The 25807-nt window shown below is 39.5% G+C and overlaps 3 protein-coding genes across 12 annotated transcripts in view; all 3 read right to left on the bottom strand.

Moving 5' to 3' along the window:
• The window catches only part of ehbp1l1b (EH domain binding protein 1-like 1b), a 28715-nt gene extending 23871 nt beyond the window's left edge, over window positions 1–4844 (bottom strand). For 3 of the 10 annotated variants that reach the window (XM_085420964.1, XM_085420965.1, XM_085420966.1), the window contains exons 1-2: window positions 3889–4844; window positions 38–95 (exon numbers count right to left, since the gene is read on the bottom strand). In XM_085420964.1, the coding sequence (XP_085277090.1) occupies window positions 38–95; window positions 3889–3992 (162 nt within the window). In that variant the 5' untranslated portion in view covers window positions 3993–4844. The remainder of the gene's footprint in view (window positions 1–37; window positions 96–3888) is intronic. The other 7 variants (XM_085420967.1, XM_085420969.1, XM_085420968.1 and 4 more) reach the window with 6 other exon arrangements.
• A 3914-nt stretch (window positions 4845–8758) lies between these two features.
• znrd2 (zinc ribbon domain containing 2) lies at window positions 8759–14105 on the bottom strand. The gene is made up of 4 exons (XM_085420963.1): window positions 14022–14105; window positions 13436–13587; window positions 10756–10840; window positions 8759–10216 (listed from the first exon to the last, which is right to left on the bottom strand). The coding sequence occupies exons 1-4, from the start codon at window positions 14035–14037 to the stop codon at window positions 9780–9782; spliced, it is 690 nt and encodes a 229-aa protein (XP_085277089.1). The 5' UTR covers window positions 14038–14105; the 3' UTR covers window positions 8759–9779.
• Window positions 14106–15883: 1778 nt separating this feature from the next.
• On the bottom strand, window positions 15884–22442 carry arr3a (arrestin 3a, retinal (X-arrestin)). Its single transcript, XM_085419651.1, has 18 exons — window positions 22364–22442; window positions 20902–20933; window positions 20116–20146; window positions 19950–20010; window positions 19810–19854; window positions 19517–19707; window positions 19163–19222; window positions 18999–19075; window positions 18754–18889; window positions 18583–18667; window positions 18420–18492; window positions 18180–18317; window positions 17925–18008; window positions 17807–17830; window positions 17667–17716; window positions 17520–17539; window positions 16690–16720; window positions 15884–16376 (listed from the first exon to the last, which is right to left on the bottom strand). The coding sequence occupies exons 2-16, from the start codon at window positions 20907–20909 to the stop codon at window positions 17535–17537; spliced, it is 1068 nt and encodes a 355-aa protein (XP_085275777.1). The 5' UTR covers window positions 20910–20933; window positions 22364–22442; the 3' UTR covers window positions 15884–16376; window positions 16690–16720; window positions 17520–17534.
• Between the last annotated feature and the right edge of the window lie 3365 nt (window positions 22443–25807).

The raw sequence follows: 25807 nt of genomic DNA, 5'->3' as shown, positions 1-25807 counted from the left end.
GTATGTGTTTATGTGTGCGGTGTTTTGGTGACTTCACCTTGGAACACATTCGTCTGTTCCTCCTGGTCCACACCACCCTCAGCTTGTCTGGTTGCCTAAAGAAACACGAACACACATCAAAACAGAAGTGCCATTTTCCCTCAGGCCATTGTACGTCAGTCATACCTAATACACTCTTTGCTCATAAGCAAGCGAGTTCTCAGAACAAAGTAGACACGATCCAAACTAGATAACACAAGTAAGAGATCTTGTGACTGCTGAATAATAATTCCTCTGTGCCAATGAAAGAACATGATGTGTGTTTATTTGTGAAGATGGTTGTCAGCAAATCTATGCAGGTCTGTGAAGATGTGATGCTGTGCATTTACGTGTTAAAGTGTTAGAGTACAACAAGTTACCACATGAAACATGTTACAAGTGTGTACCTGTCTTTTTGTAAATGTGTGTTTTATAACATCTGTTTCTGTGTTTCTATTGTATTTCTCAGCCCTCTGTGGCACAGGAAGTGAGACAGGAAGCTGCACAGTCATATGACCTAAATTTGTATGACTATAAGGCGTGCCTATGACAGGAAGAGAGGAGCCCCCATAACAGGACACAAGATACTAACAAATGCAGGCACCGATCCACATAATACCCCTTTGGGCCGCCACTAATACTACTACTAATAGTAGTAATAAATGTCAATAATAGTGTTATAACAATGTTATATATTATTCATATTTATTCCTTTGTCTGGGCCAGGGGAAATAATAATTCTGTATGTTGTCTTGCAGCACTTTACCGCACTATTTTTGAACATTTTTAAAAAGTGGACAACAAAAATATTGTAATAATACAGAGAAAACCCTAACAATCAGATGACACCCTATGAGCAAGCACTTGGTGTCAGTGGGAAGGAAAAGCTCCCTTTTAATAGGAAGAAATCTCTGGCAAAACCAGAATTATAGTGCATCATGGGAAGCCCTGAGCAACTTAGGTCTATTGTAAGTGTAAGTAAGGGAGGGTGCAGAGTTATTTGATCCAGTCATAACTATAAGGTTTATCAAAAAGGAAAGTTTTAAGCCTAATCTTAAAACTAGACAGGGCGTCTGTCTCCAGAATCCAAACTGGGAGCTGGTTCCACAGAAGAGGAGCCTGAAAGCTTAAGGCTCTGCCTCCCATTCTACTTTTAAAAATCCCGCAGTCTGAGAGCCAAGTGCTCTCTATGAGTCAAAGAGCACCGCTCTCACCGCTATGGAGGAATAACTCATAATACTCTTTAAATCTCATTGCTAAGCCCTACTACATTACATTTATACATGAAGTATTCCAATACATACAAAAACGACAGCAATAGTTTTTAGATGGTCCATGTGGTCTCACGTTTCAGTGCATCAGTGTTCAAGTATGGCTGAGAAGGCTTTGTGAGCACATGTGTTTGTGCGGTATGTGTGTCAGGGGGTCAGGGAGTGCCATCAGAAATAGCCTGGTAGGCACAGAGATGCAGAGGAGACGGAAAGAATACATTAAATAAAAATCAGAGACATTAACATTTGCTGAAAGGAAATATAATCTATAATACGAAGATGTGAAAAGATCTATTGGGCACAGTTACAATGGGCAACGGTGGAGAGTTGACACTGGTTTTAAAGAAGCAAACAATGGTGGTGCAATACAGCTCAGTAACATGTGATTACTGCACACCACAGCTCAACAGACAATAGTTTTCTTATCCCACGACTGCTTAGATGAGTGGTAAACATGACTCGCCTCTGTGTTGAAATGTCCGCATGCAGCGCTAAGTGTTAGATATAAGCGTAGCTGTCTCTTCAGCAAACCTGCTCACTTACTCACCAACATCTCTCATGGTTTGGTCACATGAAGCGTTTCTAAGACATAAAAATAGTCTTGTTGCTAAGTCTTTTATTATGCCTGTGTCACTTCACCGCCTCTGTCAACATTAGTTCATTTTCTAAATGTTGTCTCCGGGTCCTTTTTAAATCCTCCCCCCCCCCCCCCCCCTGTATTTTTGCTTCTTTTATCCAACCTGATTGACCCTAACCTTTCTTTTACTTAAAATTGCCACCTTTGTTACTATTGAACATGTGTCTCAGTACAGAAAGTCGATGATCTTAAATAATAGGCTAACACCCCCTCAAACACAGACACATGCGCACAGAATATTTGTAGAGGGACCCACATGTGGCCAAAGAGTTCACTTCCTGTCAGTAACCTCAGAGTTTAATCACGTTCAAACATGTGTTGATCACCAACACATACATTGAGCACACATGACTGAAACTTTGGATGAATCTCTGGTGGTGTCCTCACTTCCTCTTTACTCCTCCCTTTCCTTCTCTGTCTGTGGTTATGACAGTGGAAGTTAAAGACTCTGATTTCATCACTCTGAATGTAGGAAGTAAATCACTCAGTTGCCTTTATAGGTTTTACACCACAGATGTATACCTGTGTCTTTCTGCTGTTGATCAAACTCTTTAAACCTTTTTGAGCCACTCTGTTCTTTATTGAGGTCTGTGCTGGAAACCCAATTAATACATCATTTAATGTAATCTGAACAGATAAGAAGGTGCAGTGTGGTCCAAACTGACAACTGGGTGAAAGTTTAAAGATGTTGCTGAAGCTGTTAACAGAGGAGATTGCACTTGGGATTTTAAGATTATGATAATGTGTAATACCACTTCCAGTCACGTGAAAAAGAAAGTTTTCACAGTCCTCGTGCAGTTATGTGAAACGCTAAGTACACACAATGATTCAGTAGCTTGTAGAAAAACGTTTAGCATCAATGACTTAAACTGAGCTTTTCTCTGTATCTTTATTGGTCTCGTACATCATTATGGGGGATTTTTAGCTCACCTTTCTTTACAGTGTTGCTTCAGTTCATTGAGGTTTTTTGGCATTTGTTTATACGCAGCTCTCTTAAGGTCCTGCAGTAAATTCAATCAGGTTGACTTTGAATGGGCCGTTGCAACACATCGATTCTTTTCCTTTTCAGCCACTCTTGATAGATTTGCTGCTGTGCATGGGATCATTGTTCTCTTGCATGACCCAGTTTGGGTCATGCAAGGACATGACAGGTGTAACAAGGACAGATAGCCTCATATGCAGGAGTTCATGGCTGATCCCATGTCTTCAAGGTCTCCAGGTCCTGTCGCTTCAAAACAAGCCCAAATCATCACACCTCCACCACCGTGCTTGGCAGGACTGCACAGAGTCCTGTGAAAACTTTCTGTTTCACATGACTGCATGGCAATAGTTTTACTTTGCTTTTTTTAATGCCAGTGCCTCACACTTTTGCTGACAAATTAACATTTCTTTTTGTATTTTTTTTAATCGCATTGTAGTGTCTTTTCTAAGTTTTTGTTTTATTTGCATCAACTCTTTTATTATCTCTCTTTTTTTAAGTAGCTGGCTTAGTTAGCTATAGTCTAAAAACCTTGCCCTTGACCCCTGAAGCTGACACTTTTGACTTATTTTGCTTTCAGTATATCAGTTTGAGTCATATAACGTTTCAGCTTCCAAAAGTTTTGTGTAACCTAACGAGCTTTAGCCTCATAAAATAGTTTACTTAAATCCCAGACATGAACTAACAACGATGAGCATGACTGGACACTATAGAGGGTCCTACATGCGCATGGTCACAGCAGTGGACATATCACGTCCACGCAGGCGGGGTGGGGAATCGAACCCGCACTGTCAGCTCAGCACATGGGGGACGCCCTCATCGTCCTCAATGTAGCGGAAAACACCCACGATATGAGATAAACATAGAAGTCCTAGAAGGCTTATTATAGCTAATAACAGGCTTCACACGGTATCAGGAGGCTACTCACATCTCCAACAATAAAAATCGTGAGCAAATAGATGCAGAAAAGCGCATTTACTCACCATTTTTTAGTACACTCCAAAACGAGTTCCTGGTAAGAAGCGATGAACTGAAACTTTGAAGCCTTTTTACCAACTCGCTGCAGTCTTTTCCACACCGAAGTCATAACTTCCAGCGGTTAAAATAAAACCTAAGAAAGAGGAAAACTGAAGAAGCCCTCCGCCTGACAATAATCCAACTTTGTCCGCTGCTTGTGCTCCTTATAAGGCTTTCTTCTTCCTTCTCTGCTGCTGCTGCTCCTGTTGCTTATAATGAACTTCACACAAGCTGTGACTTGCGCTCATTGGCACCGAGTTGAATCACACACTGACACACAACAAAAAGGACAGAAATGTCGCCATGTACCGAGAAGCAAGAGCCGAACACCGTGAACAGGCAGCTGAAGAGTCAGTAAAGAGGAACCGATTCCGCTCTGTCATTAACACAAGCTTCAAATTAATACGACAGCAGCCCGAAGTTTCAGTCAGACCACTGCAGGAGCTCTCACTGACTCTTTCTGCCAGTAATCCACACGTGGAGACGGCGCAGCTGACTCAAGCGTGGGGTTGTTGTAATATAGGTCTGCTTCCTTTAGAGTTAGTTAACCCTCCCTTTTTTCATGGGTGAAAGCAGCCAGCAACAGAGAGACAGGCAGAGTCAGACAGGATATGCAAAGACTGATGCAGTGGTATGCAAACTCCTTTATCTTGCTGCTTGTGTGGAGGCACTGAGGTGACAGTCCTCAGTTATACCTGCAGACTTTGATCCTAGCTATCTTGAACAGCCTTATCTGACATTTAACTTAATCAGCCGTTCATAATCTCATCTCCAGCAAGCTGAAAGCACACTGTGTCTTGAAATTGCGTTTTTCAAATTGGGTATATAACTGAAATCACTTTCTGAGTTTCGGCTGCGTCATCCAACGCTCACTCAGGAAAGTGTGGATCATGTAGTTAGAGGAATAGTTTCCACTGAGGAGAGCCAATAGACTACAGACCAGTGTGTGTTTGTGTGTGTATGCGTGTGTGTAAGATAGGTCAAGGCACAGGGATTTTCCTCAGTGAGAGCAGGAGTGTATTTATAGGATGGAGAACAGGGATTGATGGATGGACAGAGGCAGCTGGAGTAGAGGAGTGTGGGGCAGCAGCAGCAGGGGGGTAACTCTCTCATGACTCAGAGTTGGGCTAATGTTACTCTTTGGTTCGGTATTCAACACAGCATTATACCTCTCAGTACCTCTGCCCAATCCTACTCTAAACATGTACACAGACACATAACAGCCTGCGGTGTCATCTCATCCCCTCTTTTGTTAATTGGTGCTCTCTGCAGTCAGTAAAACGAATTTCTGTCTACTGTAAACACTTGCTGCTGTCTGGCCTCTTCTACTGTAGCACAAACATGTCATTTTTGTGTTGTCTCTTTTATTTTCATATCACTTTTGTTTCTCTTTGCCTATCTGGGTTATTTCCCAGCTGTAGGTACTGACCTCACAAGTCAGTGTATTGTAGCTCTGGTAGTATTATTCCCCTTTCCAGCTTTGCCTGCTGTCACCACCCCTTCTGATGTCTATTTGTTTTACTAATCACTGACTGTTGAATTTACAGTAACTGAGTCATATGATACCAATAGTGATAAAAAAGGCTTCTATGAGACAAGCAGTGAGCAGTGTGAAAATTTACATTTGCATTGAGCCTAAAAGGCCAAACCACAAAAACATTCTGGTGATGGATGAGATAGAGAGCATGAACACAGACACACACACGCACACACACAGAAATTCAGCCCAACTCTCATTTAGAGTGACAGAGAGGCATATTCTAACAATATCCACAACATGTGTTGATTATAAATAGAGAACAGCGTGAGACGTTCTTCTCAGACATCTCTCCAAAGCAAATGGTTTTCCCCATGCTGCAGCCATGTAGGATGACCTCAGAGAAGGAGGAGGAGAAGGTGGAGGACTGCAGGAGCTCTCTCTTGGCTGAAGGCAGCATGTCCCCTGTTGGTCATATTTGGCAATACCACCCCCTGGTTGTCTTTAACCGAATGCAGGAATACTGTTCATATCTGTGGCACACGCTGAAGTTATATTCCAAGACTTCAATGCAAAGTAGAAAGAAAAACCATGATGTGCAAAGTCACTTGTTAAACACAGACACTGACTTTCAAACGTTTAATGACAGCTTAATATATCTGCATTCATGACCTCTGAACAGGATTCCATCAGGATTTACTCAGGAATCATTTCTGATAATCTGAAGGTCGATTTTGTTATCGCTGGAGTCTCAAGAGGAAGCAAAATGGTTTGTCTTGTATGCATAATTTTAAAAAGCAGGTTGTTTTCCCCCATACACTGCTGTTGAAAACCTATGGTCATTTAACACCTTGAAGTGAAGTAAGAAAATCTTGAAGAAATCACAAACCTCCCTGATACTACTGTGTGAAGGATGAAACTCTAGGATTGCAACTCAGAGTCTCTAAAACCTCCCACTGTATCACACACAGTGGCAAACAGCTGATTAGGAACATGAAAGCATCCTGTTTGACATAAAAAAAACAAGTAAGTTTCTTTGTATTAAACATGGACAGAGAAAAATGACAAAATCCTCATGAAACCACAAACTGCATGCCTGCATTCACATCTCTGTGAATGCAGGCATGCATTTTCAGAATCAAACAACAAGCACGTTGGAGCATGTAGATGGCACAAAATATGCCTGAACAGTGCTAACATCTGATCTTACTCGTCTCTCTTGATTTTCTTCTCCAGCAGTGGCTGTAAGTGCTCCTGCAGGACAGCGAGTGCAAGTTAGTGTATTTTTGCTTGGAGTAGCATACAACTTTTGAATGAGTGTAAATTTTTACCAAGTTGCAAAGTTCTGGATCCCACATAGATTAGGGAACCTTTACACAATTCTCATATCAAGCATGCAGCACGACGAGAGAAAACGGACTTTACAACTTCATGTTTTCAGATAAATTCAACTAATCTAAGGTTAAATTTCAACCTGAGGTTTATAAGAGGAAGAAACGGCCACATAAGTTGTTATAAACTGTTTCAAACTTCCCCTCTGACATTACCAATCACATCAGGAGAATGGCAAATAAAGCTGTCATGGATATACACACACCAGTCAAAAGTTTGGACACAGCTTCTCATTTAATGGTTTTTCTTTATTTTTACTACTTTCTACATTGTAGACACATACTGAAAACATCAAATGCATGAAGCAAGATATATGGAGTCATGTAGCAAAAAAATAAATATATATGTTTTATATTTTAGATTCCTGAAAGTAGCCACCCTTTGCTTTGTTGACAGCCTTTGCCTTCTATCAATGAGCTTCATGATGTAGTCAGCTGAAATGGTTTTCGCTTCACAGGTCAGGGTTTATTTGTGAAATTTCTTGCCTTCTTGATGGGGTTGGGACCATCAGTTGTGTTGTGCAGAAGTCACAGCTGGTACACAGCTGACAGCTTTCTTTGACAACTGTTAGAATTCATATTATGGCAAAAACCAACCAGCTAAGTAAAGAGAAATGACAGCCCATCATTACTTTAAAAACTGAAGGTCAGTCAGTCCAGAAAATGGAAAAACTTGGAATGTGTCCCCAAGTTTAGTTGCAAAAACCATCAAGTGCTACGATGAAACTAGCACACATGATGACCGGCCCAGGAAATGAAGACCAAGAGTCACCTCTGCTGCTGAGGATAAATTCATCCACGTCACCAGCCTCAGAAATCGCAAGAGACAAGGAAGAAGAGAGAACTCTTGTGTGCTTCTTATCTTTCTCCACTTCCTTAGAGAATCCATTATCAGCATTCAAAGAGGGATTGAACAGAACAGAGAAGCGCCAAAGTAAAACATCTGTGCTTGCCACTTGAAAAAAATAAAATAAACAACTACAGCTCAAGTTTCATTTTGAGACGCTGTTATGGAGTCATTAGAATGACTGAGTGTTTTTGACAGGGCGTAGTAGTTTAAATTGGGTATAGGTGTGGATGCAAGGTAAAAGAAGCTCCGAAGTGCATAGAATAAACTGCTGTATAAATATTTGTGTGAAAAGATGAATGTGGCTTGCAAAACAGGTCATTTTTATTTTATTTTCTATAAAACCTCCTGTGTAAATCCTGTTATCTATAATGTTTACCAATATATAAAAAAAAAAAAAAAAAAAAAAAAAAAAAAAAAAAAAACAATCTGGAAGATGATCACTTTTGGACTGGATGCTTCCTCACCTGATGTGCAATTTCTCCGAGCCCCAGCAGCATCCCCTGCTGGAGGTCAGGATGTTGCAAGCCCTTGGGCAGCAGCAGCAGCAGCTTCAGTGATGAAAAGACACCACCCAGTGGACAGTCAGCTCCGTGGCACAAACTCTTCCATCACATCATCGGGAGACGCAATGGCACAGATAAAACATGGAAAACAAACCTTAAGTGGAAACAGTCCTTATTTCTGTTTTATTCTCACAGAAAATAGCTGCCCCATCGAACCACACTTTCCAAGTGCAAAGCAGACTAGATGTAATGTGGGAGTAACAAATGTGAAGTCAAGCTTTCAGACAGCATCCCTGCTTCACCCGACTGCAACAGCACCATGATTGTCCCGATTTTCGGATAAAGTGCACAGTGTTTTCTTTAACTGAAGCACTTCTCTAACTCCAGTTAAATCCAGCCTGCCACGCAATAAATCAAAACTTGCATGGAGATGATGCAAAAGCCATAAACATTTATTTTGAACTTGCTTCAACACATCATTCTCAAATTAAAACTATTTTGATGTGTTGCTGTGCCCCTGTAAATGACTTTAAACCCCCCTTTGTGTGTGGATGGTGTTGTGTATGGATCCAGCTTTTATGAAGCCCTCTTATGAAAAGAAACAAGCTGCAGAGCTCCTGAACAAGAAGTGCTTTATTGTGATACATTATTAGAAATCTTTTACTACCTTGATCAACACTGAAGCTGGCTTTTCCTCTATCAACATACAATTCAGAGTATATTTGCTCTCAGCTTTTTTCAAAGTATTATGTCTGACTCCCGAACTCTGCGCGCTCTCATAGACACATCGGCGAGCCACCTGACCGTCACCATTAGGCATCAAACACATATACACAACAAAAACTTTCTACAATGACCATCTTTGCACTGCCACAATGGCAGAGACAACAGAAACAGAGCCAGAAAGAGCAGCAGGCTTTGTGAGACAATACAGGGCCACATTAGAGGAATGACGCGTTTTGGCAAAAATACTGACTATAAATCTGAATGTAGTAAAAGATCCCTTATAACTCTTTTCCACCGACATGTGACTAGTGTGAAGCCAGTTCTGCCCAAGGAGGACCATCCCAAATTTCCACAGGTTTGACAATCGAGTGGTAAAGAGAGGAAGAAAGGGTCATTTCTAAGGGGAGATAACAACGCAGGACAGACTGTTGGCTGCTTCAGCAAATCACTGGTGAATATCTGGTGATAGCCCCTCTATCAGACACTGACATCAGTGGTTTCAACTCAGGGTCCAGCATTTGTGGTGCTGTATCAAAAAAGCTGGCTTTTTCCTCAATGGAAATGCATAGAAACATGTGTTAACTGGATTTATCTCTTTGCTCTATAGATTAAACCATATTAGAAGAATTTAATCACAGAATGGGTTAAATTAATTATGTTTTTAGATTAATATCAGCTCTAACTTCCAAAAGAGTGAAAAAACAGTCAAATTTGTAACATTTCTGCCAGCTATACAACTACATTAATCCAAGAGTAACCGGAGCACTTTTGATGTTATATTCCTATTTTCATAATACTTTGACCAATTTTGAAATCATCTCTAAGCAAGAGAGAAGCTGAACCAGAGTCATTACTCCAAGACAGAGGCAAGCAGAAACAGTGTTCCAGGGTTTCAGCCAGTCTGTGGCAGCTACTGGGTGAGCTCCTTGAGGCTGCGCAGCGAGTTGGCACAGCTGTTGATGAGGCTGCAGAGCTGGATGCTCGCTTCCAGTGAGGCTGAGCTTTGTAACTGGTTAGTGGCCCAGCGAAGTTTGGTGAGGACAGCTTCCTCGGCTTCCTGCAACACAAGTCGCTGGGCAGAGCTCTGTGGAGTAACTGAGGGACGAGCTGGTGCCAGGGCTGCAGTGGAGGCTGGAGTTGAAGGAGGAGGGACAGCGGGTGGAGGCAGAGGAGTTCTTCCACCTGCGGCAGCCCCCTCACAGTGCTCTGGTCTAGGCTGGGGAATGGACATATTTCCCTGACTGCTGCTGGGGCTGTCATTGAGCTCAGGAGTCTGGGACGGTGTGGGGGACTGGGCTGCGAGCTGCCTTTCCCTCACCTGGGACAATGCAGCCTGAGCATTCAGGGCTGGGAGGAAGAAAGAAAGGGCAGACAATGTAACAAGAACACAAAGTGGGCTAACATATGTATGTTTTTTGAAAAGATATTTATAATTATTTACATGGAAAACATAAGACTATGTGATTTAAAGGTTTAAATATCTATTGTGCAGACCGTTTGTGAAAGGGTGGTCGAGTAGCAATTTATGTTCAAACTAGTTTTGCAGTGTAAATGACAGTTTCCAAATCTTCTAAACAACTTGACATTTGTAACTTTAAATGTAAATTTGTCTGGTTGAGCTGAAGGGTTTTAAACAAATTCTAAGGACACTGGAGAAAGCATCATTGGACGGCTGCTCCTACTCTTAATGTGTTAATGCTACTCTTTTTTTTTGTGTTTTTTAAATTCGTTTTATTTTTTCCAGTTAATTGTTTATATGAATTCTAATGTTTTAAAATTTAATTCTGTATAGATATTTAAACGGGTCAATCTTGAAGATATGACCCCATGTCTCAATGAGGTTTACCTGTATAAATACATTTTAAATACATTTTTTTAATGCATACCAGGGTTGTCTTTGTCAATATCAGAGTCCAGCTCCTGGCATGAGACACAGTAGTTTTTCTGCTGTTTGTCCTGGAGAAGAATAGTCTGAAAAACACAAATACATAAATGATGCCACTCCTCACCTTCTGTTCATGATAACACCTGCATACATTTTTACATAATAATAATAATAAAAAAAAAAAGTGCCACTTTGCGCCATCAATGACACAGCAAAACCATGTTTTTATATTTCCTAGCACAGATGATGACACAAGCCCAGGCATGTTTAACAAGAGATGATGATTTAGGACCCAAAGGAGCTACTTAACAAAAGGAAGAAAAAAAAAAAAAAAAAAAAAGTTGTTTCACTGCTTGAGGCAAAAATACAACCAGGCGATGAAGCCAAACAAAAAAATAAATAAAAATCTGCAGCTGGTGATGTGAAACCGAATGTAAACATGACTCCACTGAGCATCACTGGGGCACTCCACATGACAGGAAGAGCGTACAGTGGATTGAAATTACTGATGCAGTTAACATGGTGGTAAAGGAGGGTTTTAACCCTCTACACCCCATAACAGTTGCTCTAAACATCCCCTTAAATGCACGTTTCTACTACTATTTGTATACACTATATTTTAAAATATCTGAACAACAATTACACCTAACAACAAATTGGGGGGGGGCACACATTTCAATTAAACATTAGGCGATAATTTACGTTTTCATCCCAGTCACTTTGTCTGGCATTCATGTGTGGTAAGTGAAGACTCTCGGATCACCGTTTACCTCAGCTGTCAACAAGCTGGGTGAGAATCCCCCACATGCATTTAGAGTGGGGGTGTTTTACAGCTTCTGAAGGAGGCTGTAAAAGTTGGTGATGAGTCAGAGAAAGTCACTCCTTCCTGATGACAGTGATACTGAGGTGAGTTGTTGAGGATATCCTGAACTTCTGTCAGTAACCACTGCTTTTTCTTTTTTCCCCTGATGTGAGCTTGTGTCAGAAGCTTTCTTTTAAGTGGATCTAACGTTGTCAGCCTCTATGAATAAAATCTCAGACGATGTGAGAGTGTAATCAAACTGTTTATGGGAGGGATTTTTATTTAGCTGGCACAATGTTAGCGTATAACCAGGTGGTGTTATAGTTGGTATGTTGCCAGCTGTCTGGAGACAGGAGTGTCTAATCTGCTGACAACCAGGTGAAATCTGGACTAAAGTATTTTTAATGGACATTTTCTTATGTTAAAGCATGTAATTCAGTTCACAAGATGAGACTACAGGTGAGCAGGAAGAGGATGAGGTGGGCATAAGGGAGAAGTGGTGAATGAGGCAGATGAAGAAAAGAAAAAAAAAAATGAGGAAAATATAAATGTACAAATCTCATATAGTTTGAAAGAACTATCTGTGCCATCTTTACATTAAAACTAACCTATAAAATTCACACTTTACCCTATTTATTTAGGTTTTTTTTTCCCAATATTTATGCGTTTGTAATACTTATCAGATTTCCCCTTTTGGGACATCCTAACAGAACTGTAACGTTTATAGACGATAAACACTAGAACCCTCAGGAGGGGTGATTTTGATCACCCAATCTGTGTGCTCACTCCTCTGCCTGCAGCTCTTCACCTCTCCTGCTCAAGACTAAAACTGATTTGGTTGCTGTGCTCTGGATTTCACTCTTTATTTGCTCGGATTAGCTCTCCATTCATTTCAGCTACGGCTCCTCTGCTGCTGCGCACAGCCATCAACCTTCCTGGTTCCTCACACATTCAGTCACACAGTGCTTCTCTACCACTCCACTTCGGCTTGAAATCCCATCCTCAGCTTTGCAATAATTATTTACTTTGGATCTAACTACAGTCCCCCTACATAGAGTTTTTAAATAAATCATATCTGGCAAGTTCTGGCTCAAGTGTAAACATGGTATTGCTGGGCAACCCTGTGTTTGCATTGAAGCACCGCAGCAATTTCCTAATGTTGTAAACCTGCTCAACATTTGGCAATAAAACCCTTTCTGATTCTGCTACAGCAGTGGTTTCACATCAGTTTCTATGGGGTCAAAATGATGTCCTCCGTGGTTCTAGATAAAAGCACTCATATTTTTTTTCCCCTTTTGATCCCACACTCAAAATTCAGTATTTGATGAAATACGAGATGATGATGATGGGGTTTTAATTTAACAAAGTCACATAACTTTTAAAATGCCAAGAGGGTCAAAACGACCTCCTTCTGTTAAACAGGTGGTTAAAAAGCTCAACTAAGATATGACATCCCAGGTAGAAAATATTATTCAATTTTATTAGGTGCAGGTTAAGTTCCTTTAGTTGGAATAGTTGTTGCGAAACTGCTATTGTTTTAACCTTTTTTTTAAGCTCTTACTTAAAATTTCCAGGGATTACATTATTTAAGCCATTTCTGGGCTTACATTTGGCCTTTGCTCTCTCACTGTTTATCATGCAGTGTCAGTACTATTGCACTATAACCCTGCTGGCATCTTCTGACAATAGATCCATACTTCAAATTAGGCAGTCTTCATTTTGTTTGCTGCTGGCTGGGAGCTGCAATCATCAGGACGTTGATATTTTTCTATATACTTAGAAATATAATTATTGCATATTTAATAAAATATCATGATAACATATCAGAGGCTAACTCACCCAACCTGACAAACACAGCACAGCGTCCTGCTTCACTCACCCCACACACTTCGCAGGCTTCTCCAAGCATCTTGTACCCTTTCAGCAGGTAGTCTCCCATCAGCTTGCTGATTTTGTCTTGCCGCTCCCTACGAGCCTGGATCACCTTCATTTCTGCTTCTGTTGGAGGCTCCCACTTAAAATCCTCTTCATCTGCAGGTCAGTAACAGCCGAAACGTTTCATTTTATTTTCAGATTTCAGACCACAACTATCCTTCTTTCGTATTCTCAAAACTTTAGGATTATAAACAGTCTTAAGCGCTGCTGTAACTTGTGGATACTATTATATGTCTGCTTCTACTTTACCGTTTCAGCGGGATTAAAACAAAAACCCTTTTGGCACTGTTTTGAAGTGTGACTATCACAGGTGAACTGCTCTGCTAGGAAATGACAAGCTAGCTAGCAAACCAGCCGGGCTACCGTTTGGCTAACAACATGTTTACGCTGGCAGCGACGAATTTAAAAGCAAAAATAAAGTAACCCAGAGGAACAGCCTCAATAAAAAGAATTTCTTTTTTTAAATCACAATGCAGGAAAGCAGCAGAAATGTCAAAGTCAGCTTGTTTTTACAACACAAGTTCACAAACCTCCATTCAAAGCCATGTTTCTTCTGTGCTACACGTTGGACGTGATGACGCAATGCAACGCTCCTTCTTCCTCCTCGTTTCTTCCTCCGCGTTCGGCAAATATTTGAGCACAGCCGCCTGCCCCTAGTGTTAATTAGTGGTAAATACCACAAGAGTGAAATTTGGTGGGCAGCGTTCCCACTCCTCGCTGTTATAGTCAAAAATGGTAGCAATAGCGCCACCGTATGCTGATTAGTTAATTAACTTAAACAATTAAATCGTTTCAGCTAAACTTCTCATATGAGGATTAAGTGGATGATTTCTTCTTCTTTTTCTTCTTCCGCTTCCTCTTCTTCTTCTTCTTCTTATTATTGTAATAAATTATTAAGAGAGTAGGAGCAGTGTGCTTTTTAGCACAATTTTGAAAATTGGAAGGGTGCCTGAGAAATGGAAGTGCACTAGAGAGGGATAAAGCTGATGGCTACACCATGAAGCCACCCAGCACATCAGCTGTTCTCCTTGTTACCATCTGGCAGACGTTACACGAGTCTGTCTGCTCGGACTACAAGACTTAAAAACAGTTTTTACCACCAAGCCATACGACACCTCAACCACAACACTTAAACACACACACACACACTCCACAGGACACACTCAGAAGCTACCTTGCAGCTTCACAAGTACTCTGTTTAATCTGCACTGGTCATTCCACTTTATTGTTATTGATGTTTATATTTAAAAAGTGCAATACTGTAATTTTCTGCTGCTCATTTCTGTGCAATATCCCATCTGCCAACACCCCCCCCCCCCTCATATTTCTTTTCAAGATTTTCTTATTTAATCACTAGTGTACATATATTTATATTTATAGATACATATATATTTAGTCATCTTTTCTCTTTTACCACGTCTCTAATATTTTGCTCTTAACTGTTTTTCTATTTTTTTTTCATTTTATTATATTTTATTATATTTTCTTCTACTGTACCATGCTGCTGAGTGACTGCTGCTCGTCAAACACATTTCATTGCAATGTTGACCCTGTGCTAACTTGCATATGACAAATAAAACTGAAAACTGAAAACTGTGGGAAAGACTTGAGGAAGCTAAATTATGAAGAGAGGTGACTTTTAGTGAACAGCAGTATGGCTTCAAGCTGAGAAAGCGCACTACATGTGTGATGTTTGCTTTGAGAGTGTTGAAGTACAGAGAAGATCAAAAGGAGTAATGGTTGGAGCAGGACATGTGTAAGGACGGTGAGACAGTGGCGAGGTGGGTGGTAAGAGTCGGGTTTAAGATGGATAAAGATTTTAAGATTTCCACTGAGAGTGACGATAAAGGAGAAGATTAGAATTAGATCAAAGGGACAAGTAGGGTTAGAAGAGCAAAGCTGTGATGGTTTGGACATGTGTAGAAGAGGCAATGTAAATATATTGGACGAAGGAGGTTGACCATGGAGCTAGCAGGCAGGAATAGAGGAAGACAACACAGGAAGTTCGTGGATATGTAAATATGTAGGTGTACCCCAGACATGATGTTTTTATGTCGAGAAGATATCTGCTACGGCCTAAATATATTCAACTTTAATTGAAATTACACATCTAAACTATTACCTATAGGCAGCACCTACATCCCATAAATTTATAGAACAGTTGTCTTTGGGAGCATTTGTTTAGAATCCAGTCCTTCAGTTCCAATACAGAATATAGTAGTGTTTTGATAGTGTTTTCTTGAAAGTCTATCTTTGGCATTCGTATTTTCTAAAGTAGTCCTCTGGCCATAAGTAAAGTGCCCTCCAGTATCTACTCTTATGATGTGAACAATGAATGAAAACAAGACAACGAAATTAAGAAAGAAAGAAAACATTTAAAGCTGTCTTTCAGGCAATTTTATTGTATTTTGGGATGTTTCATGTGTCCAGTCTAAACCATAATCCACCACATTTCACATGGAGAAGTACATCATTCAAAATAATGAATGAACACACCACAATAATCAAAAGCACATCAGCTTTTGAGGGTTTCTCTCTGATTTTCTGTTCATTGCCTTCCAATCACATCCTGCAAACATGCAAAGGATAATCAGAACATGCTGCTACAGAAGTCTGGGGTGTTTAAATGTTGGATACTAACATGCAATCCAAGCATTCTCTCTACGGCTAAAATTACATTTATTCAACATGACCACGAAATCTGTAAGAGGACTGATGTTACATCTGTACGCATATCCTTGGTGTGTCTGAAAGGTAGATGTCCTCGGTTGCTCTGTAACGACTTGGTGTGAGGACACCAGTCGTGTTCTTTCTTCTTTGTTTTTGTCACTTCCTTTTGTTTTGTTCCTGTGGGTTTCTTTTCAGTGTCCAGGGTAACATCCTCTCTTGAGAAGTAAACAGAAAGAGATGTTGGAATCTGTGATGTCATTATATAATATACTTCACTTTTTAGCATCAGAATTTCCTCTTTAAGAGTATAAGGTGTCATAATCATTCCTCATAATCTATTGCTTTCATGTATTTGTAATTGTAATTTACAATATTAAAAGCAAAGCAGTTATCAACTCAATGTCCTGGAGGAAGTTCTATATAAAACAGTGCATATCCTGTCAACACATTTAATGACTTTAATTTTCATCTTACAAAAATTCATAAATATAGCAGATGGCAGGTTACATAGTAATAGCTGAATCTCACCTTGACTATGGGGGTGTTTTCATTTAAGACACTGTAAAAACAGGAAAAGGATACAGATAAATTAATAACAATAGCTCAATTTATTAATGAAATAATAAGAAAAAGAAACATAAAAACAAATCACACATATGGTCCATTTTTAAAAAAGGTAGAACTCTGTGTAATTTAAATAAAGAAGAATGAAATCATTGTTAATGAGTTTAAAGACTATATAATTAGGACAAAGACAACATGCTCAATATTGAAACTGACAGTCTGTTGGCAGACTAGTTTAGACTTTTTTTTTTTACTACACAGATATCCTCCTTTCATACGTGTAACATGTGGAAAGACCTTCAAAGTAACTAAGTACTTCTAAACTTTTATATTTTGTTCAGATATATTGTTCCCAAGAGCGTGATCTTCAGACATATTTTATAATGTTTTTTCCCCCTGTGCATGATTTTCTCTGGGTTTCCCACATCTTTACTCTTAGGATTAAAAAAAAGGATCGTTCCTAAATTATTCTTAACTTCATGCTGAACATTTTGAACTATTTGACCAAACAATGTCATATCGAGGGGGTTAACCTCTTCCCACCTAAGTTGTATAAAAAACCTATTCTAGCTTTTTAAACATGCTGCTGATTTCAAATACAAATTGTTTTAACATTTTATATGCTTATGTACGTTTTTCATTGTATTATATTTTACACTGTATGCAATTTTTAAAGCATTTTCTTAAAATTCAGCTTTCATTTGTTAGCTTCTAAGTCAAGTCCTAATAATGAAATGTCTAGGTGATAGCACCCAAAACAACATGTAAATAATAAAGTATTAAACACAACTTACACCAGTGTATACTCCTTATTCTGCTCCGTGTAGAAAAGAGATTAGCACAAAGGCGAGAACGTAATTAGGCATGAGAGTTAAAATCATTTTAAAGGCATTTCTATAAAATTTTAGGAGTCTTTTAGGCTCTACAAGGTAAAAAAATACCTTCAGGCTTGGGGTGCATGAGATTCAGTGGGAGCTCCAATGTGACATCACTGCAGAGAAAAATGAGCCAAATAATGTGAATGCATGCAATCATCATTTCTGTATGGATTGTGATAATATTGTCACTAAATATTACTCACCTGGAAGTGAGGCCACCCAGCAGACTACATGGAGAAAAGAGGGAAAACGTAAGCCGGCCTTTGCCGTTTCGTTCTGTTTAATCTTGAACGGGATTTACTTGTGTCAAAAAATACTTACCCTCCTCCAGCCACCATGAGGTTAATTTTAATCTTGTAGGAAACCAGGATACCCAGCACCTCTTTTTCTACTCCCTGCCGCAGCCTGTAGAGGACGAAGTGCAGGGATTTGAAGGATTAGAGGGGTTTAAATTAGCTGAGTGTACTACTGTAAGACATTGTGGACACTGAACAAGAAAGCGGATGGAAATGTGAAGCAACACAGAACCGACAGAGAGGAGTGTTTCGCCCAAACTTTACACCAGTGTGCACTTACATGGTGGTGGAGGCCAAGTTGGTGTCCTCGTCCTTCAGTCGACCGTCCAGCGCCAAACCTCTTTTCTCCTTGTTATCAGTGAGCAGAGGTGTGATGGTCAGAGTGTTGTCGAAGCTGCCGTTAGAGTCCACCGTCTCTCTGCAGAGAGTGAAAAGAAACACATGAGCAGATTGACCCAATTTTATATTTTCATTTTGCTTCTGTGACATTTGCTGTGCTTTCAGTTTTCTGCCCACATACCCGAACTCTTGGTTAAGAACACACTTGGTGTATTTGTCTGCCGAGTAGAGGACGATGTCTGTGGTTTGGTCCACTGTTGCAGGGAGGAAGATATAGAAAAATGTTATTTCTTTATAACATTTTCAGGATTTATTTCAGTATTTCAGTGAATAGAGGTACCCACCACTGATTTTAATTTTCTTGACTGTTTTGTTGCTCTCGTTTTTGATTTTGATCTTGATTGGGATCGCTTCACCATGAAAGTAGAGCTGCGGCAAAACAGGAGAGAGATTTTAATTGGTTCACTGCACAGCTCCCATTTCAACAGGGTGAAGCTAAAATTTTGCTGCCGTACATCTTTCTCCATTGAAGCTTCTAGATGAACGGGCTTGTCAGACATCATGAAGCTTTTGCAGATATCAGCCTTGGGCCCGGAGCCCACCTGAGACGGGGCGTACTGGATTTTACGAATGACGAGACGGGCGGTGTCCCTGTCAGGGCCAAGGAGAGGGAAGGAAGAAGAGATGAGGTGAGGAAAAATGAAATGGAACAAAGAGAGGCGAGATAGCAAGGCAAAGACATTAGTGGAAGTGAACTCACTTCTTTTCAATCTTTTCATCGGGGTTGTTCTTTTCCTTGGCAAGATAAGTTTTGATCTCAAAGTCAACGCCACAAGCCTGCAAAGTACAGTGCAGTTGTGAACAGCTGATATTTAAACAAGTGACATCCTTGCCTATATACTCTAAGGTAAAGGGATGCCTCACCTTTCCCTTGTCATCAGGTCCAGGCTGCAGAGAGACTGAGCAGGGTAGGTTGTTTGGAATCTATGGAGACAAAGACTAAGATTTATAAGAAAACGCAAGAGCTACTTCCATGAAATTACAAAATAAAGCCTAATTTTAGATATTCAGGAAGAAAGAAATTGTTAATTTGAGCTTTTCCTCGTTAAGAAAAAATATATAAATGTCTATTAAATACTCAGTATTAAAGTGGAGTAACATCATGTGTCATTGAATGTTACATGCACAATTTCTAAAAAAGCAAAAACAACTCTTTCTCACATGGCTGAGGTCATAAACTGCTTGTCGTGCTTAATTTTGTGGTCCTGAGTCACACACCTCAAAAGAGAAAGGGTGTGCGTTGTCTCCTGCCTTCTTCAGCAGGGTGTCGTGCATGGCACTCAAGGCAGGCTTCTCGCCATTAGGATAGAGTTGGGTTTGCTGCATCCAGATGTCCTTCCTGAAGCACAGGCCCATCACATCCAGGTCATCACTACCATAACGGAAGGCACATGCCAGCTGCACGAACACTGCAGACAGGTGTAATTACATCAGCTACTTCACAGTGATTGGCAAAAGCTTCTATTTATAGAACTGAACCCAATTTAAAACGGCGCTTTATGTGACGCTACCTTTTCTGTCTCCGAAATCTGCTGGGTCCAGCTTTACGACGCCGTCTGCAAGGGAGCAGGATTACAGGCACAGTTATTGTCTTCATAATGACCGCAGGCAAACACAAATACAGAAAAAACACTCTGTAATAGGAACGTACCAACTCTGTCCACTTTGTCCACATGATCCACATAGTCTCTCTTCCCCAGGTAGAGGGTCAGCTGTCACATTGAAGAAGGGAAAGCATAGTGTTTCAGAACCTTTTAAGTTTTACCCCTTTTTCAGTCTATTAAAAAAATGTTTTAAGAGAATAAAAGAGAACATACCCCTCCATTTCCACTGGTCTTCTTGAAAACCCTGTGAAGCGAAAAGGAGAAACACCACTCAACCTTTAAATTAACCTTTTTGTATAGATTACAGTTAAAATATTAACCTCCTTATCCTGGCAACCAGGGCAGAAATAAGTGTGTGAAATGTTGAATAAAGCTGGAGAACCCATGTTTTTAAAAGAAGAGTACATCCACTTACATCCATGGAGTTACTGTCAGGCTTAACAAAATAAAATAGTGATTCAATTTGGACCCTGTGGGTAAATTTGGTTTCTTGGCAAATGACAGAAGGGCTGGTAATCCTTTAGTCCTCGTTATCCAGTTAGTAATAGCTAAGCGTGGAGCTGCTTTACCTCATCAAGCCAGGATTGAGAGGCTGGCTCAGGTGAGGGAGCTATAAATGCTGTAAGAGGGTTCCCCAAATAACCAATTACCACTGTCATCAAATAAAGCTCAGAGCTGTGTTACCATATTTGAAAGAGCATGTTGAGAGACTAAGCCTATTACAGACCTAAATAAATACTTTCTAATAATTGTCCCTTTTAGGAGTTGGCTGACCATCCTGTCTACAACTCCACAAATTTCAAAGAGATCATGATTTTTATCAACCTTTTGGCCCCTGTCAGATTTTCTTTAGGTAAAAGGGAAACATCTTTCCACTAACAATAGCTTTGGATTGTTATATTTTTTGAGTATGAGAGAGCGAGATCTTTAAATAGTTTGATTAGAATCAGCAGTTCCTCTGGGACATAAAGATAAAAACAAAATGTATCCAGTACTTACTTTGCCATCTCTAGAAGGTTTTTGGAAGTATTCTGTTGGAAGAAAGGTGAAAAAAACAAATGATCAAAAAGTGATCAGGAGGTCACAGATCTATAACTGAGAGCTCTCTGGCAGCTGGAGTGATGCTTTTATTTGAGGGTACAGAGGGTTAATCCTCTGCAATAAGATTACGCCACTGGTGTTAGGACTCTTCCACCAAACTGGTGTTTCTCTGGCTGCTAACTGACCCCCGTGACCTCACAACAAACAACCAAAGATTTACATTGCACACGTGGTTATGTCACAGTATGTTTCTCCTAAAAGTGCCAAAGTCTTTGGACTATTTAAGGAACACTAAATGGATAAAACCCATTCATCACCTTTGATAGCATTCCAGGACTTTAGCTCTCTATAACTCCTAGATAAAGATTAGTCCTGAAGGGTTAAGAGCACTACAAGCATTTAATTAAATACGTATTTTCAAACATATCTGCTCATCATCTTCCAAAATAATCTCCAGTCTTCAGGTTGTTTGGTCTTATATATTTTTAAACATCAGATCATATTTCTCTTTAGAAATTTGTTGGGGTTTTTTTCTATTGGCACCTTCTGTGTCAACTCCAATCTCCAATACAAAGATTATGGATAAATGCAAAGAATGAGAATAAAGTCTTGGTTAATTACCCAGATGCCTTCAGTCTAAAGTTGCTTTGGGCTACAGTTACTTATTTCAGTGCCAGGAGCAGGTACAGCAGCTTCCTGCCTCTCTTCTGATTGGCTAATTGCTGTGCAATTTCAGCATATGTGATTGTTGCACACCTCTTCAAAAATACTGAACTATGCCTTTGTTAGATTCTTGCTCAAACCACAGAGCACTATATTTAATATTTATTGGTCGATTACTCTATTTTACAGTGATTAAATAGCATTCTTGTCTGCAGATAATTTAGTAGACATACTGAAAGCCACAGAAAGCAGATGTTTTTGTTACGTATGTATTATTGTAGCATCTACCTTACAATATAAAGCGCCTTGAGGCGACTGTTGCTGTGATTTGCCGCTGTATAGCTAAAATTGAATTGAAAATTGAATTGAACTTGCATTCTCATTTTCTTCTCATTTTGCACTATTTTGGCTCTTTTTTTACCTGGCCTCCATACACAAGCATTCTTACATATGTTCACTGATTGTAGATATGGCCTCAGAGAGAACCTGTCGGTTAACTTTAATGGCCTATTAAAACAATGCAATACGTATATACTGTAATGACTTCCATCATCCTTATTCAACCCCACAGTGGAGCATAACTGAATGATTTTCACCATTGCACCATTTGACCTTTGACCTCTATTCATTTTCATAGCTACTTATCCAATTCAAGGTTGCAGGGGGCTATCAGGCATAAAACTGTACTTCATAATTAGTTTCACCACTACACATCCATCCTTTCATTCATTCATCTGTGAATATGAAGAATTCTTACCTCTTCTTAGTAGTCTGGGACCGTGGTGAAGGATGTCAGGATAAGTTGAGAGTGCAGTCTACAGCTGAGCTCCCTTTTTATACCTGCCTCCCTCTGTGCATCCTTCGGCTTAGCCAGTTCACTATTGCTGTTTTTACCTGCTTCATAATCCTGTTAAGCAATCAGACAGCAGCTTTTTTCGGACAACAAAAGGTGCAGCCATCTAAATCACAGGGACATAAATACAACCTCACAGTCGCCATGCGGCTGTAGTAGGCCGATAATCCCCCTCTGCACCTCCACAAATCACTCAAATCTCCTTTGATTCAGAAAGCACAACAAAACAGGCCATTTAAAATCAACGTTTTCTTTCTCTGATGGATTTTTTTCCCCATCAAAAAAATTGTGTTGAACATCTTTATAGCTTGCATTAAAAACTGCATCTGTGAGCAGCACCTTTATCTGTAAATATGGGTTAGCTGGGTATCTATGTGTTATTTGTTCTTTTTTATTTTCTTTTACAATCATAAAAACACAAACATTTTAAAAAATATATCAGATTCAAGAGTATTGCTATATGCTTGATAGGGAGATGAAATAATAAACTAACCTATATGATAAAGGTTTCAAATGTTTTCTTATTTTAAGCCAGTGTGCAGCCGTGTATAGATTCCTAGTACTCCAGTCTGTCTGCTCTCAGCAGATTAACAGTTCCCTCTCCCAATATGGTACAGATGACGGGAGTATCAACGGTGAGGTCAGAATAAGCTTTCTTATTCAACAGTGTCTAAGTAACGTGCCAAAGATTAAGGAGAATCACCAGAATCCCCTTTGACCCTTGAAAAGCTCCTAATCCTCCAAAAGGTCCGTTATAACTAGCTTATGTTAAAAGAATGAAGAACACAGGAACGTAAAGTAAAACATTTTAGGATTGATGGGGATACTAGGGAATATTTTTTAGTTAAAAAAGATTCTTGATTATGAGACAGAAAGCTTTAAAAATGTAGTAAATGTAAATGTAGTGTTTTTATTGCATCCAAAGGATGACAAGACCTTTGCTGGAGTTAAGCCGAGGTTAACAGAGATTAGGCCACCTGGACACCCCACAAGTCAGGGGTTACTGTGTTGTACCAAACATGGCTTAACGTAGTCCTTAATGACAATCATAATCCCGGTGAGGTGTTCTGCACAGCCTTTATGAGCTTTAGCATTTTCCAGCTTTTGTTTTCTTTATTCGTTTGACGCAATGGGAAGATCTGACGCCAAGAGGGAGATGTTACTTAATGCCTTTTCCACGTTGGACTTTAACCACACGTATTCTTGATCTGGGTGGGATGAAATAAAACAGAAATAGTAGGTACAGGTTTTTCTGTCACTTGCTGATGTTTCTTGGAAACTGTGTCTCTGGCTTGCGCCCTTTAAACCATCAACCTAAACACAATGTGACAGAGCGATTGCCTCTAAGGAGGATCGCCCTGTAGGACAAACACACTCATCTGTATCCAAAGAAATGGTGAAAAAAAGTATCTTTGACTTTTGAATATCTACTAATAGTGTATGTCTGGCATTAGACAAACTGAAAATATGTTTTTAATAGTATTTAACTTTAATTTAAGCAAGAAAGTGGGGCCGTAGAGATTTAAAATCTAATCTGCAGAAGTGACTTGGCCTTATTAGGCAGCAGTTTGATCAACAGCAGTTGCTTAGACACAATATGCACATAAATACTCAGAAGAAACAAAATGTTAGTATAGTACACAGATTTTATCTTTGAAACAGATTTAGTCTGAGTAGTTTTTGATTGGTTGGAAACTGGAATCAAAGGAGAAAATGAGACAAAGAAGTGGGTTAAAGAGAGAAAAACAGAAATACATCCCCTACCTACTTAATGTATTGTAAAACTTCATATAATAGATGCTAATTAAATGGCATCGCTGTACCTGCAATTGTTGATTATGTTCAGACAGCTTCTTGAGTCCTGGGGACACATTTGGATGCAGTATAATTACTGCTCTTAAATCATGCCGTGAGTGTTCCAGTGGCCTACATTAATTTTATTTATGTGAACATTTGTTCTGCTAATACAAGCTTATGTATCCTATTTTGGGAAACAGTTCCACAGGTGAATAGGCATAAATAACATGCCTGAAAATAGAAGTATGTGTGGTGTAACAGGTGCTAAAACAAGTGTACTTGTTTCAGCACCTGATCGATAAAGACCGAGTCGGTGCCTCTCGTGCTCCTGAGAGGCTTTATTTTGGGACCAGCTGACTGAAGGCACTGACGGAGGTGGCTGAATCTTTTTAAGGCACACACTCCAGACTAAACAGACTAGTAATTATGAGGAGTGTCTGATGGGGGGAATCAGCCAAAGGCCAAATCCAGCTTAATCAATTATTTATGGGCTAGGACAGAATGAAATGACACGAGGTAAGGCACACGATATGAAGTATAAACAAACATAACAAGACAACATTACATGAGCTCAGATAAAACATTAGGCAAATGAAACTAATTTAAAACATATATATTTATCTGTTTAGGAGCTTTTCCATTAATTATGAGTTATGTGATGAAGACGCTTTTTTAAAAAGTTGAATTACCTGTGAAGCAAAGCAACAACTGCCCAGGGGCTCGGCACCCTCGGGGACCCCACAAGGCCAGTTTCATTGTATGCCAAATGATTTCTGCTGATTTTATTTACGGACACCTTTGCTGCAAATACAATAATATATAAACAAATATCTAGACTAGTCAGATAACATTTTTTTAAGACATTATATATATATATATATATATACACACACACACACACACACACACACACACACACACATATATATATATATATATATATATATATATATATATATATATATATATATATATATATATATATATATGTATATCCTACTGGACAGTAGGATAAATACTGGACTTTGAAGATAGAAACAAAGATACTGATGCCTAACAATACTATCGATATTTGGATATTTTTCCATCTTTACTTGTCATTAAATTAATCTTTCCTCCCTCATACCATGTCAATAAATAAATATCATACATGCATTCATTAATTCAGTGTTATACGCCTCTTAAAGTGACACCTCTATCTTCAGCTGTGCTGCCCCTAGATTTCACTAATGCCTCTGCTTCCTCATGTTCACGTGCTTCTGATGCCAAAAGGTGGTCCGCAGGTGACTCATCGTATCCTGAGTTTCAAGCGCCATCTAGCGAGACCAGTGGCATATTTCCATACAGCTTTCAATGTTATTTCTTTTTTTATTTATTTTTTGTACACCTGTTTCATAGATAATCTTCCGGTATCTTATGACTTACGATCAGTGTTAGCGATGTGAGATTTAAAGTTAATAAATTATAATACAAATATAATATTATTGTGCAGAGTTTGTCAGTCTCCGAACAGTAAGTCGAGTGATTTAATTCTAATTTCGTCTGGTCACA

The sequence above is a fragment of the Rhamphochromis longiceps genome, linkage group LG10 (genome assembly GCF_057381845.1).
Source record: "Rhamphochromis longiceps isolate RC_006_pf linkage group LG10, R_longiceps_female_GT1.1, whole genome shotgun sequence".
NCBI classification, from domain to species: Eukaryota; Metazoa; Chordata; class Actinopteri; order Cichliformes; family Cichlidae; genus Rhamphochromis; species Rhamphochromis longiceps.
The sequence above is the reverse complement of the archived record's forward strand: the minus strand, read 5'-3'. Positions and strand labels throughout refer to the sequence as shown.

Bases quoted from the DNA above. Each gene is read 5' to 3' on its own strand.
- znrd2 (XM_085420963.1), bottom strand. The intron at 10,841-13,435 runs GTGAGTGAAGCA...TGTGTTTTTCAG, and splicing joins AAGCCTGCGAAGTGTGTGGG to ACTATTCTTCTCCAGGACAA. The intron at 10,217-10,755 runs GTATGCATTAAA...TCTTCCTCCCAG, and splicing joins TATTGACAAAGACAACCCTG to CCCTGAATGCTCAGGCTGCA.
- arr3a (XM_085419651.1), bottom strand. The intron at 19,708-19,809 runs GTAGCGTCACAT...ACCTGTCTGCAG, and splicing joins AGATTTCGGAGACAGAAAAG to TGTTCGTGCAGCTGGCATGT. The intron at 18,493-18,582 runs GTGGGTACCTCT...TCCCTGCAACAG, and splicing joins CAAGAAAATTAAAATCAGTG to TGGACCAAACCACAGACATC.